Genomic DNA, 15,165 nt, shown 5'->3' with positions numbered 1-15,165 from the left:
AGAGACAGGGGAAAGGAGATAACAAGACACAGGTGAAACTAATCAGGGTGGAGCAAACAATCAAAACTGGCTGAAAAGCAAACAAAGACAGGAAGTAAAACTACCAGACACATGAGGGGAAAAGAGCATTTCAAAATAAAACATAAATACTATACATAAACCCTCAAACCATGACACTCTTATACACATTTTATTTTTACCAAGATGCAGTCCATTGCCTGCATATATTTAAGTTATTGTGCAACATCTTGGTTGCAAGCAGCTTCTATGACAATGTAGCCTCTTAAGATGATATGTAAATGTGCAATTCAAATTTTGGATAGGAAGATGATAAGATCTCACCACTGCTATGTTCTAAAGAAACTAAATATGTTAAAAGAGCATTGCACAGATTTAACATTGCACTTATATAACACTGTATGACACCATATGGTCTTTTTTATTCCACACGTTCTTCTTCCTTGTGAAAACCTGGTGCCTACATTACCCACAATGCAACTCGACTGCTGACAGTTCAGTAGGAGATTCAGGTGTGTTATGCTATTAGCGGCTAATGTAGCCTTGAGCCTAAATACATACCAACTTCACCTTGCCTGCACGTGCTGCTCAGACTCAAGTCAAGTCCTGTATTCATTTTACTTGAATAGAAGTGGAAAAATAGCAGTAAAATATACTTAAAGCACCAAAAGTGAAAGTACTCATTATGCAGAATAACCCATTTCAAATCATAAAATATGTATAGAATTATAATTACTGATGCACTACTGGGTCAGCATCAAAATCATAGATTATAATTTGCATTAATAATCTGAATCTGTAAAGTAACTAAAACTGTAAAATAACTGTAGTGGAGTAAAACATACAATATTTCCCACTGAAATGTAGTGAAGTACAAGTTTAAAGCAGCATAAAATGGAAATATTTAAGTCTAAGTACCTCAAAAATGTACTTGAGTACAGTACTTGAGTAAATGTACTTGGTTACATTCCACCACTGATTATTCTTGTGGTTTTAGCCCTTTGGTCGTATGTCACATGCCATGAAGACAATGCAAATATCCTGTGTGTGCTCTGTTTAATGCTGTGGAATTACACTCCTTACTATGGAGACAAAGTCATCTAATAAAAAGAGACAGATGCAGATGAAAAAAAAGTTTAGAGGGACAGAGAGAGACGAAGTGAAAAAAGAGAAAACAAAGCAGACAGACAAGTCAACAGGTAGGCAGACAACAGCAAAAAAAAAAATCAGACAGATAGACAGGCAGGCAGGTAGGTGCGTAGGGACAAATCATAACTGGTCAGTGGACCATAATGGGAATGCTTTACAGCCATATGTAGGTGGTCCTAATGATGTTTTGCTTATTGCGAGCACCGCTGATGCTTTGCTGGAATCTCCTGACTCCCCTAGATTGGTCTCTTATTGCACTTGTGCCAGTGTGTGTGTGTCTGGGTTGTAATATTTAACTTAGCATCCCATTTTCTCTTAATTCCAACTGAGCACTGCAGATGGAGGAGGAGGAGGAGGGAGGGGGGCTGGTGGATAACTACCTCAACTCTCCTGTGCGCACCCCGGTGTTATACTTTCAAACAATGCAATGGAACTATGGAACATAATACAAATCGATAAGAAGAAGGAGATAAGAATCTGTTCAAACCACTTCCCTTTTCTTTTTTCTTACAGTTGTAAATCTATTTTTGCAGAGGGTTTCATATTTGAAAAAAAATGAAAGAAAAACGTCACGCACACATGCGCATATAGGGTGCCACACTGACGCATCGTTTGTTGTATAGTCAACTGTTTTTTTGCTGGACTGAGGCATGCCTGTAGCGGATTATTGTTTTTACCGCATTCAACAGTGTTTTCAAAGCAAGGGGCGAAAGTCAAGGCTGGAACAGTGGAGGCTTGTAGCACAAACGGAGAGAGATCCGCTGAAGGAATGCCGTTTATCCTTTAAGAATAGGGGGGTAATTTCACGCTTTGAACTGAGGTATCACGATCCTAATGTGAAATCTCACCAGTGTTCTCGACGATGCCGACTTGGACACTTTTACTATGGGGCTGCAAGCTTTAAGAGTGAAAACACGAATTTACAGCAGGAGCCTGATTTGGTGGCAGAAACCTCTTTTTGCGCCTTTGGAGGGAAATAACCTACACATCGAAAAGTGTGATTTAAAAAAAAAAAATCTGGCCCCTATATGTGGATTGATTTTTTTTCCCCCCCTGCTCTCTCTTCTCAGCATTCCCTCAGTCAGTCGACGGATTTTTGCCATTACAGCTCAGTAGAGGGTGTCAGATTATTCTTAGAGCACCGCGCTAGGATGAACACTGTCTCCGCGTTCCTCTTTTTGTGATTCCCGAATCGCCACAAAAAGGGGGAGAACGAGCGAGGCAAGACGCCCAAGGATGTAACTGGGGACGCGGTTTTTTTTTTGCAGCGGTGGGATCGCCTCTAACGCTCCAGCGCAGGGTGTGAATTCAGCACCGGGGGGAGAGGGGACAGTTCCCGACGCCGCAACACGCAGCACGACTGGGGGAGAAGAAGGCACGGATTTGTTCCATTTTTTTTTCTTCCCCCCCCCGCCAAGGTCAGTCTTAGACGAACTGAAAAAAGCCAAAAGATGTTTTGGACTCCACTGTCGCTCGTTGTTTTTGATTTTCATCATAAACACGCGGAGGCTCTGAGGATTCAGTCCGTGTGAAAGAGACGTTTATGTGGTCATTTTCAAACTGGAAGTCGGGACACAAGTGCAGGTTGCAGCATGCATCTGTTATAAAAGACTGCCTTATCTTCTTCCTAAATGTCTATATCTCATTTTTTTCCCCTTCTTATTGATGTAGACTAAATTCACAGCTCGTATGTCTTGAAACCGGGAATGAATTGTTCACGTTGAAAAATGCTGCTTTGGATTGTTCTGCTGAATGCGGCTCTTTGTGTTGCTAGTGGAAATGTTACAAGGGACGTTTGTAAGGAGCAGATATGCTCTTGCAACGAGATAGAGGGAGATCTGCACATAGACTGCGAAAAAAGGAGCTTCACCACTCTGCAGCATTTGACTGGCCCGAGCTCGCAGTTTTATCACTTGCTGTTGCACGGGAATTCTCTATCCAGGCTATTTCCCAACGAGTTCGCCAACTTTTACAATGCTGTGAGCCTGCATTTGGAAAACAATGGCTTGCACGACATTGTCCCCGGCGCCTTTCTGGGGTTGCAGCTGGTGAAAAGGCTTCACATCAATAACAATAAGATAAGATCATTCAGGAAGAGTACATTTCTGGGGTTAGACGACTTGGAATATCTCCAAGCTGATTTTAATCTATTGAGAGACATTGACCCCGCCGTTTTCAGGGACCTAAATAAACTTGAAGTGTTAATACTTAACGACAACCTCATCAGCGCGCTACCTATAAACGTGTTTCAACATGTGCCCATTACGCATCTCGACCTGCGGGGAAACCGAATCAAAACGTTGCCTTATGAGGGGATCCTTGAGCAAATACCGGGCATTGCGGAGGTTTTGTTGGAGGACAACCCGTGGGACTGTAACTGCGACCTGGTTTCTCTTAAGGAATGGCTGGAGAACATTCCGCATAACGCGCTCATTGGGAGGGTGATATGCGAGGCTCCCACCAGGCTGCAAGGGAGCGACTTAAACGAGACGTCAGAAGCGGATCTGTGCCCCTCACAGAGCGGCGGCGTGGACACCAGCCTGGTCGCCCCTCCCACCCAGGAGGAGATCTCGGAGACCGCGGCCCATGGCCCGCGTCCCACGCCTTACAAGCCCAATGGAGACGCCAGCGGGCCCCCGACGCCTGGCGGCCACGGACCCAAGAGCCGCTCCAAGTCTCGTGAGAACTGGCAGCTGAAAACTAAGCCCACTCCGGTGCTGACAGGTGTGAACGGGGACAGAGAGCAGCTGCACAACGTGACGTGCCCCCAGCCGTGCAACTGCAAGCTGGTCGGCTCCAGACAAGGGCTGGGGGTCAACTGCGAGGGTAAAAAGATCGAGAGCTTATCCAACCTCAAACCTAAGCCCTTGGCCGCGCACGAATTGAACATGAGAGATAACAACATACACGCAGTGAAGAAGAACCAGCTGCTTGGCTACTCCAGCCTCAACCTGCTTGATCTGGGTGGGAACAACATCAAGGTGATTGACAACAGCACTTTCCAAAACCAGAGTGAGCTGAGATGGCTGTATATGGATAAGAACTATCTGGATACGCTGATAGCAGAGATGTTTGTGGGCCTTGTGAATCTGGAATATCTCAGTTTGGAATACAACGACATCCAGCTGATAGTGGCAGGTGCATTCGGCCCCATGCCAAATCTGAGGGTTCTGTTCCTCAATAACAACTTGCTTAAATCTTTACCCGTGGATGCTTTCCTTGGGATTTCTTTATCCAAAATTAGTCTGCATAATAATTATTTCCCCTATCTCCCTGTGGCTGGCGTGTTAGACCAGCTCAATTCAATCATACAGATCGATTTGCACGGGAATCCGTGGGATTGCTCGTGCAACATCGTGCCCTTCAAGCAGTGGACGGAGAAACTCGGGGCCGATGTGATAGTGAGTGATCTCAAGTGCGAGTCCCCTGAAGAGTTTTGGAAACGAGATTTCCGCTACGTCCGGAACGACCTCATGTGCCCCAAACTCTATGACAGAACCTCCCCCACCTCCCTGGCCAAAAACAGCACTTTCACCCTGGACTCGGGGACGCGCTCAAACTCTTATTTGGAGCCGAACAGGGTCTCCATCTCAGTGCTCGTCCCCGGGTTGCTGTTGGTGTTTGTCACGTCCGCTTTCACTGTTGTAGGAATGATTGTGTTTATTTTGCGGAATCGAAAGAGATCAAAGCGGAGGGACGGGAACTCTTCCGCCTCGGAGATCAATTCCTTACAGACAGTGTGTGACTCGTCTTATTGGCACAGCGGGCCTTATAACGCAGACGGGAGCGCGCACCGGGGCTTCGACTGCAGCACGCACCTCTCCACGACAAATGATGCGTAAAAGGAACTCTGCTATAGTCTAGTACTATAAGCCTAAACCAGACTGGATTACAAACAGTCACACAGACAGACTGACATACACAAATGACTAAAACAGCAAGAATCATCCGCTTCTGTTCGTCACAGACGAACACAGACTTGTTTAGGTCTTGTTTTCTCCAGTTGAACCAAGTAAGTCAGTCTGCTGCTGCACAGGCCCCACTCTGTAATATATATGTATATGCCAAGCCCCCCCTGGCTAAAACCCCTCCCTCCCTCCTCCTCCCAGTTCTGCTATTTGCCGCAATCGGACTACGGATCTGTACGAGACAGAAAAGAGGGAGAAAAAGGAGCGAGGGAGAGGGCGTGTGTGTGTGCGCGCGCGCGTGTGTGTGTGTGTGAGAGAGAGAGAGAGAGAGAGAGAGAGAGAGAGAGAGAGAGAGAGAGCACGAGAGCGAGGACCGAGGACCCGGCGAATGGTGCACGAACGCATGATTGTAAATGTAAATACTCGGACCGATGTATCATAATCTGCATGATGATATTTCGCATGGTTTCAACACACACACGACGGCGAGGAACCATAACCACCATAACCAACAAAGAAGCCAACTCGAACCTTTTCATGTTATATCAATATGACGACAATATATAGATATTAAGAATTATATATGACTATTACAAAGTGCCATTTCTCTATTTTTTGTGAACCTGCAGTTAGGATTTGTATTTGTTGTTTTAAACTTGTTTGGAGAAAAGAGAAAAAAAATCAATAACAGATTATGATGACTATCGGAAAGGAGTGATGGAAGTGAAGCTGTCAATGCATGTTATTTTCTGTTTGTTATCATTTGATTGTCGATAAATATTGGGGTTATTTATACCGTACTAGATGGTGCAGATTAAATCCATGTCTGCACATTCATCATCTCCTTTATGAATGTAAACTGTGTTATTTTATGGTGTGCCAATTGTTGACTTTCAGATATTCAGACATGCAGATGAGCATGACCAATTAACGTCACTCAGATGCTTATGCTGCAAAGTTAATGTAGCTAAAATAACAGTTCCGTGGTTTTGTGTGTCAATGAATATAGCCTGCTTTGGGTGAGAGGAAGAAAAAAACTGTCAAAAAAGTCATTTAAATGGGGGGTTTATACCATCATATTTTTTCAAAAACTGAGCAAAGAAGTGTTTTCAATTGAGCTATGTAGGTATAATTCGATCTATGTAAACAGCGCAGGTAGACTGATATAGAATAGAATGCTTTTTTTAATGTCAGAAAAAAAGTATTCCTCCACAAAAAAAAAGCTTATGGCTATGATTCACTTTCATCATATTGTGAGCTTTTGTAAAGCCATCTAATCTTGTCCAAATAAGAGAACTGAAACTCACTGTATTTACAACAAAAATGTGCTTGAACTAGGCTGTTTTGGGGGTGATTCTTGCTTTCTAACAAATGGCGTGATGCTATGGAAAGAACTCAGCATGTGGCCAGATCAAAGAGATACTAGAGGTGTCTCCTTCACTGGGGGTGGGGTGGACACACACACACACACACACACACACACACACACACACACACACACATAATTTGATAATGCAAGATGCCTTTTTCAATTCAACATTTTGAACTTGAGATACTCTTCTTGGGGGTCGCATGGTTTTTGTGGGCTCATGAAAACAATGCCATGACTAAACACCTGTTTTGCAGAGCTCAGCTGTCAGGTCTGCTGCTTAGCCTATACTGCTTTAACTGAACGTGGGTTTGGGAAAAAACAACAACGAAAAAGCATTAAAACGTCGGGGCATACTTCCAGTATTCCAAAATTTCTCAATTCCTGAAATTCTCTGCAGTGTCTGAAACAGATGCAAGGAATGTGCAATTAGCATTTTTCATTTTTAAAAATTATAATGTAATATTCCAGTGCTGATGACGTTTTTTTGACTTTGCCAATTGATTTTCTTTAAGAAACCCTCTCTAAGATGTCTAATTTAGACAAGACTTCAGCATAATTCGGCAAAAATCTACTTAAGATGCCATGGCCATGATGAGCGTGTACAGAGTTGATGTGAGATGGGCTTACACCCCCTAACTCCCCCTCCCCTGCCCCTATCTCCCCACGGCAGTAGGCCTACAGTATCTCTCCCAATATACAGACTAGCGCTGTCCATGGTGCTGAATCACTTCCCCTGCTGTCTTTGTCTGCTTGCCCCTTGCCCGTGTGTACGTTTGTGTGTGCAGGCCCGTGTGTGCGTGTGCGCAGACATGCAGCCCCCGCACGTGTGCGTTTGTGTGAGGACAAATGAGAGAGAGAGAGAGAGAGAGAGAGAGAGAGAGAGAGCAGTTGCGTGACCATTTGCATGTATGTGTATATACCCTTACTTTCCCTACTGTCACCCCTCACGCTTCCTCTTCCCAAATATGTAACCACGCGCAGCTTGACCTTGGAGACTAACATCTCAGCAGATCAGTGACAAACACTCATCATCATCACCTCCCTACATTTTCGTCCAGTCGCCTTGCTTCCCCCTCAAGTCCTGTTCCCCTGCTTTTCTGTCCAATCACAAGGGGGGGAGGATTGGGGTAACTATGTGTCTCTTCTGTGGAGTATTACTGTGCCACAGCCCACTGATGATTTGTCATAATTTTCAAATGCTGTGTTTCAAAGTAACATTTATATGCTTTGCGATATTTGACCTGCTTCTATTTTGTTAAATAAAGTGTGGTTGAGGTTGAGTAAAAAACAATGTTTGCTTTTAGGCATTTTCATTGGATTTGACTGAGCTGGTGTAATGAGACATATGACAGGTTTGATTTATCATCTATTCATATTGTTTTACATTGTATAGCATTATCATAATTTCACATTATATTATCTTTAGAGTATTTAATCATTATTCTTGGATGTTAGTTCCTTGGTACCCTGGAGAGAAAATGACACATTTAGACTCTTGCTGCAGTGCTGGCTGTATTATTATACAATGCCCAACACTACATCATGAATGTATTATTTCCTTTTTGGGGTATGTAAACCCAAAATACAAGATGGCTGATGTCTGAGTATCCAAAATATTTAACAATAATTCTAAGTGGTGTATAAGACATCTTACAGAACAATATTGCATAATCATACTGCTCTGGGGTTTAATCCTACTGCTGTTATCCATTGTATAAATATGTGGACTCCTATTACATATAATGGAAAAATGCAAATGTTATATGTTGTGCAGCAGTGCTATACCTTCCATTTTTGTTATTGTATTGGATAATAGATCTTCACGACATTATACTTCCTCTGCTTGAATCCATTAGAGATTGTTTTCTGTCAGGTGTTCCTGTGCTGTAGTCGTGTGTGACTCAGTATCTAACAGTAGGAACCATTCATTAATGCAATGGAAAATAGCTGTTGGAAACACAGCGGAGTGGAGTAGCCTCTTTTACACGCTGGGCACACAGCACTACAACACTGTTGTGGCCCAGCAGGCCTGCCGTAGTTCATGTGATAGTCCCCCCCGAGGAGCTGGCAGTTGATGCAACACTTCCAGCAGGGATAACATCATCTGCGCACCTCATACACTCAGCTTTGGTGTAACTCTTAATGGTCTCGCTTTGGTTTAAGTCAGGGCCATTTAATCCTGAGGGTATGGAAAATAGTTTGTGTATGTGTTCTGGTGTTTTGGAAGCTGTGCTTTTGTTAGCTTCAGGGTTACTTCTCGGGGGAAAAAATGTACCGATTGCTGGTTTGGCTGGTTAGTCATCAGTTGGGATTCCCATTACAGCTTGAACACCCACTACTAACATTATCTCTTGTTTTTGTTCTACCTCGGGCACATCTGCATTGTTTATTGTATTGCATTTGGTTTTGCTGAAACCTTATTCTTTTACGGTAATAACTTTGATAAATGGCGACAAGATCCCAAGCATGTATCATCTGAAACAAATTGAACTGGAAATGATACTATCTGTCATTCAGTATATTTGTCATCTTGCTCGTCATGTCTCGGATTCATGCAGAGCTACAACTGACTGCGTGATGATAGAAAAAATCAATCAAAAAAAAAAAACCGGAAACACCAGTCTTTCCCTTTAATTTGCACTAAAGCATCCGTAGCTAGCTTTTATCTGACTCCCAATGGTCAGATTCAGTGTGTTTGCTCTTGTTGAGGTTTTGTAAAAATCCCCAAAAGATTTTAAGCTTGGGTATTAGCCTTTGATGTCAGCTTTGATGAAAGTCCCATGTGTTGCACTGAAGAGTTGCCAGTAGTCCTGCACTTCCAAACTCTGTAGCCACTGCAACCCTTGCTGCTGGTTTTAGTCCATGAGGGTGTGTAGTAGTGATTATCTGGCAGTATCCCCAGAGATTTCTTGGTGTTACTCCCAGATATTATTATTAGCCCATCCACTGCAAAGCACATCCTGTAAGTATCAGTGGTTGGGTTTTATTAGCAGTTATGTTCTTTGTGAGCCACAATAGTTATGGTATACCCCTTTGCGCTTGGAATCAGTGACAGCGATTGAGGTTTGCTATTAGCTTGAATGCACACAACTGCAAATGTTTTACATGAAAGGAAACACAGCAGACATTAGCTTGAGTAATCATTGTGCTTGTTAATATACCTTTCAGTATGCGAACATATCCTAAAAACACGCCTCCAATATAATTACATCAACAAAGCGAAATCTTTAGAGGGTAAAACTGTGTTTGTGCTGGATGGGATTTTGCCTGCAGCCTTGCTCAATGTACTTTTTCAATACAATCACTGTAAGTCATTTTCAGAGTGACTAATCAGTCTTATATTGTTGTATATTTGGCGTTATGACAACTAAACTAGAGCTGGAGTATAGGGTGGAGCTTTAGATCACAGCCTGGCTGCAACAAAGCAGCAATACCTTTAAATAACTCAAGGAAAAGTTGCATACTTTTGAAGCAGTGATATGCTCTGGAGTTCAAACGTGGGCAGATGAATCAATCAAACCACAAGGAGTTCAAATATTTCAACCCTTACTCATATTCCATGTCTGCCAGACAGACTATAGAGCAAATGTCCTGAGTAATTGAAATTGAAAGTCAACTCATGATTGACCCAGATCTGGTGTCAACCCACTGCACGCTGGTCTACGTCAAACCACCGAGCGGGGCCTTTAATCAAAATGAGTAAATGGCCTACCGAGTGTTTCCTCCAGCTCTAAGTAATCCTCTTCTTCCAGCCCCCACTTATCGATTATCTCATTGATTTCATTTAGAGGCCACACGCGTGCCCATCCCTCACTGGCATTCCAGGCATTATGTGGCTCTACCTGATCTGATTACACTGCTCAAATGGGAGCTACAACCGCAACACAAAATGGAGTTTGTTTGCAGTCACGAAGTAAAGATGTGTGAGATTTGTTCAGGGGAAAATGGGCTGCATCGGATTTTCTAACAGACTCCTCCATTTAAGGTTAACTTCATTATTTCAGCACGCCTCCCCTGTACAAGTAAGTCGGGGATGTATGTCCACACAAACTCTACAGCTGGACACCAAGGCTGTGAGAAATTAAAATTTCCTGAAGCTATCTTGGTCTGAACCCAAGGAAACCTGCCCTCATTGCTTTTTAAAATTATCTGGCCAACAGCTTGTGACTGGGCCAAGGGGAGTTTGGCCTATTGAGTGCTCAATAAGAGCCTCTCCAAGTCCAGACACATTATATATGCCTGCCCTTTACACATTGGTATATTTGTATAGCCAAGGTGGTGTTGATGCTGTACAATGATGCTCTATTTAAAGAGTCGGTTTGTAGATTGGAGAGCTTGAACACGTGCTGATGCTTCATCCAGACACTCTCATTTGTCACGGACATAATTTCGGCCTAAACAAATGGACAAAGCAAACTCTGTTAACCAAGAAGCTCAAGAAAAATCTGTCTGGCTTTTTCCTCTTCTAATCCTCCCGTATGAACACTGGTTGAAAGAAAACCCAGCGGACATTACATACAGAAACTGTTTTATACAAAGATGCTTTCTTCTGTATTGTTAGTCAATGCCAAACCGCCATCTTTTCAAATGAGTCAGACCAGAACACATGCCTTTACAAAACGTGACAACTTTGTGATCTGTGTGAGATATAGGAGCACACATGGTAATCTAATACAATATGAGAAATCCACCGTATTTTAACATTGAAAAACAGATTTAACCCTTTTGCTTTGTGGACATTGGCCTCTTACAGATTCCACTGATGTATGTGTAAAATAATAATAATTGCAAAGTCAACAAATTGTTTTATCTTCAAATTTGTTTTCTTTTCGTCTGAACTCATTAAAACCCAATATGTACAGTACAGTAGAAGAGTATTAAAGTAGTGATCCTTCCCTTTGCCACAAACTGGGCTTGCACATTTGAAGACGTTGAGAAGTTTTTATGAGGGCTATGCATGAAAAAATATATATTCTTTTTGTTTACCGAAAACTAATTTACAGACAAAGAAATGTAGAGTATGTTATCCTACATAGTGACTTTACTTGTGGCTAATTAGATCCCATAGAGGTCTTACTAATGAATGAATCTGATATAAAACTCAGTAACACAAATCCAAAAACATATTTGGGATTTGGGAGGGTATTCCTGCATAAAAAGTACTATCAACACAAATCACAGATTTAGAGCATGTAAAAATCCATTGTATTTAACAGCTGGGATCTCTTAGACCCCAAATAGAAGTGATGCAACATTTTCTGTAGCAAACTTCTGAAACATATAATCAATTCAAAATCATGTTCATTCAAGGAATTTTCATAAAATTAGAAAATTTCATAGTGATAAAACAATGTCAAGGATATACTCTCAAATGTAATAAGGCTTATTTTAAATACACTATAAAAATTTGTAATTGTTATTTAAGCCAAAGAATATATATTCTTTCTGCGATTCATTACAAAGAAAGAAAGTCTTTACTCAGTGTAATTAGATAAGATTGTCAATTTCAAGTTTAAATTGTCTAGTTATCACTTTCACAACTTAAAATCACGAGTTCAGTCCAATTGATCGTTTACTTAACATTGTTAAGTTGTTAGCATATATTTCCCTGAATGCATTAAGGTTTACTAGAAATCCTTCTTTATTCTAATATGAAGAAAGTTACATGATGGAGGCACTTCAGACACTCCCTGCTGTGCGTCATAAATGCTAGTGGTACAGCAAAAGCTGCAATGATTAAATTGAGTTTAACAGTAAAGTAACAGAAGTTAAATTGCCTAACTCAAAATTTAATTGAAGTTTGTTGCCTTGAAATTTTGCACTTTCTCAACTAAAAAAATGTGTTTTTGGTGAATTTGGTTGGAGGGTTGGGGTGTCATTATTTGATTCCTATAATATAAAATAAATAGTGAATTTTGTCAGTTTGGTTAGAGAGTTGTGTTCTCCTGACAGTAACAAGGCTTCAACAATACCAAACAGCAATATGAACATATTTCAGATATGGGTAGGAAGCTGAACCCCATTATCTGTGATTTCCAAATGGTACTCCAGGTTAGCTTCACACAAGCTCCCATAACTGTTTCCTGTCTGGACTAATTCAAAGTTTCATGAATTGCAAAGCAGCGCAATTACACTTGACAGATATGCCAGATCCTTTGTCACCAAAGCTGTGTCATTTGAAGGATACTTTGAGTTATTTGTTTTGCAAAAGGAGTATAATGAAGTGTTTTGGAATAACCTTTCAGACATGCTAATTACAGTGAGCCTGTTCAAATTGCATTAACCTAACCTTCAGCCAGATTTGCATGCTCAGTGGCTTCAGCTACTTGGAGGTAACTTTGAAATATCAACCCAAAGCAGAGTGAAAACATGAAAGATGGAACAAATTTGCATTGCCATATACTGTGCTGTGCAGAGAGAGTTTCACTACCATAAGACAGACACACAGCAGGCTTTGATATGTAAAGTGTCAACATTGACCAGTGTCTATATGTTCACAGAATGAACACATATGGGCTTAAAGTCTGGCCTATAGGAGGCTCTCACACACTGAGGCTTTTAAATCCCCATTGTGCCCCCAAACTTCAATTAAATATTCCCTGTAAATATTTTACAGTTCAGCCACAGATGAGCTTTACAGCAATATGTAAAGGTTTATGAGTCAAGAAACTATGTCATAACTAATGTTACATGAGCAAACTTTCTTGGCATCTAAATGGTGCTTTAGAAACTGGATAGTGAATGAAATCTTCCATTCAAGTTACATTTTTCCACATGAAAACACAAGCTGAATGACACAAACTTGCCACGGAAAAAGGTCATCCTTATTTCATTTTTTTCCCCCCCTTACTACATTGTTTGCCCTCCTTCTGACTCACTCTGCGCCATTTAGATGGCTATGTTTTGATTTGTCACTCTTTGATGACTGTCAAATCGATAGGCTCTTGAAGACAGGGTTGGGGGAGAAATTGACTTCCTTGACTCCCACTCTATTTAGCCTGACAGTTTGAGGCAGCTCACAACAAACACATCATCATCCCCACCAACAACAACACAAAAAAAAAAAAAAATGAGAGAAAAATACAACTGCTCACATCAGTTACTAAGCGTTTCCAACAATTATGTGCGTGTCAGACAAATTGTCCACATGTGTCTTCATTCCTTTTTGTTATAGATAGTTATAGCTGTATTTTTGTGTGAGTATGAAAAAACAAAACGTGTGACAAGATTTGCATCTTTGCTTTCGTTGGTTGCTGCCACTGCTTTCCAAGAGAAGTTCTGCTTTCCCATCTTCTTATTGCCTGAAGGTTTTTTTTTTTTTTTTTTTTTTTTAAAAACAAGAGCATATTCTTCCTCTCTCTCACTGTCTCTCTTATAGTTAGTTTAAGACAGAATGTTGAGTTGTTGCTTAGCACCTCAGGCTGCAAGGCGCTGGCATTGTGCTCATGCACAGGAGATAAGGGAATAAAGGTTTGTTGCAGCACGTGATGAGCGACTGGGCAATTGTTTCAGAAAATGTTACTGGCAATTAATCCATTGTTTGGTGTGGTGGAATTTATTTCATGGCTATTTTTGCTGCCAACTGCTTTTTGGCACGTTTAGCTGTTAAATAATATTTTCCAGATTTGTTTTAAAAATGTTCCTCACCAGAATCAACATTTACAGATTATTATTTTTTTAGACATGGTAGAAATGTTGCCCTTGACCTAACCTCCCAAGTGCCCACCCACACACAACAATACAAACACATATCTCCCGTACACACAGATGCACATGCCCAGTTACAAATGCATGCTGGATAAATGTTGTCCTTAACCTGGCGTACTACAACCGCTCAGCAAATGCCAGCTGGGTCAACAGATGCCCTGGGCGTTCTAGCCCGCTCTCATACAAAGAACACTGGAGCTGTCGCTTCATCTACGGACACACAAACACACACATAAACATGCACACGCGCACACATGCATAACCACATGCCTGCGCATTTTGAGCCGTAGTGCAGCAGCCTACAAGCAGATTATGAGGTTTTATCTTGCTTTGTGTTTGGGGCACTGAAATTGCAGCAAGCAAAGGGGTGGCAGGTCAAAATTAGTGGGCTTTGGGATGTGGCTCTGCTGCTGGATAAATCCACTTGATTTAAAAGTGGGGGAAAAATGCATTACACAGTATGAAACCAATGCTGTAATTGCAAAATGTAACATGAGCACAGTGGAGGCATGCTACTGTTTACAGGCAAAAATCACTTAGCTATCAGAAGGTACACTTTACAGAAACAAAGATGATAATACCTCCTTTTTAGATAGATGTGCACTATTTAAGAAATTATACAATGGAGTTTTTACAGGTTTGAAAGACCCAAGGCCACAAAGCTCAGCTCATAAATGTCCGTGTATTCTTCAAACAAGTGTTTGCTGATCTCTGCCTCTTTCCTAATGGTTTTCTCCATCTGTATGATGGTTAGATACAAATACTGGCTTTGTCCCAGTTCTCCTTATCACCGATTCCTTGTTTTGAGTTGTTCTTACGTTGGGAAGTCCTCCAAAAAGATAGCTACAAGGCGTAGTGGTAAAAACAGCTCCACTATGGGATGAGACACCGCTCATGAGATGTGACTCATATCATCAGAAGCCAGCAGTGGGAAGGAAACCACATATAAAGGCTGATGACGAGGACGTGGAGAGCCAACTTTTAATGTTTAATGTTGCATTCCCACCCTCT

General features: G+C 41.6%; 1 protein-coding gene across 1 annotated transcript; it reads left to right on the top strand.

The window, feature by feature from the left end:
- Positions 1–1,743: 1,743 nt before the first annotated feature.
- LOC122872211 (SLIT and NTRK-like protein 1) lies at positions 1,744–6,414 on the top strand. The gene has a single exon (XM_044188133.1). It carries the CDS (start codon positions 2,895–2,897, stop codon positions 5,007–5,009), a length of 2,115 nt encoding a protein of 704 aa, XP_044044068.1. The 5' UTR covers positions 1,744–2,894; the 3' UTR covers positions 5,010–6,414.
- Positions 6,415–15,165: the final 8,751 nt, after the last annotated feature.

This window comes from Siniperca chuatsi, linkage group LG24 (assembly GCF_020085105.1).
Source record: "Siniperca chuatsi isolate FFG_IHB_CAS linkage group LG24, ASM2008510v1, whole genome shotgun sequence".
NCBI lineage: Eukaryota > Metazoa > Chordata > Actinopteri > Centrarchiformes > Sinipercidae > Siniperca > Siniperca chuatsi.
The sequence above is the reverse complement of the archived record's forward strand: the minus strand, read 5'-3'. Positions and strand labels throughout refer to the sequence as shown.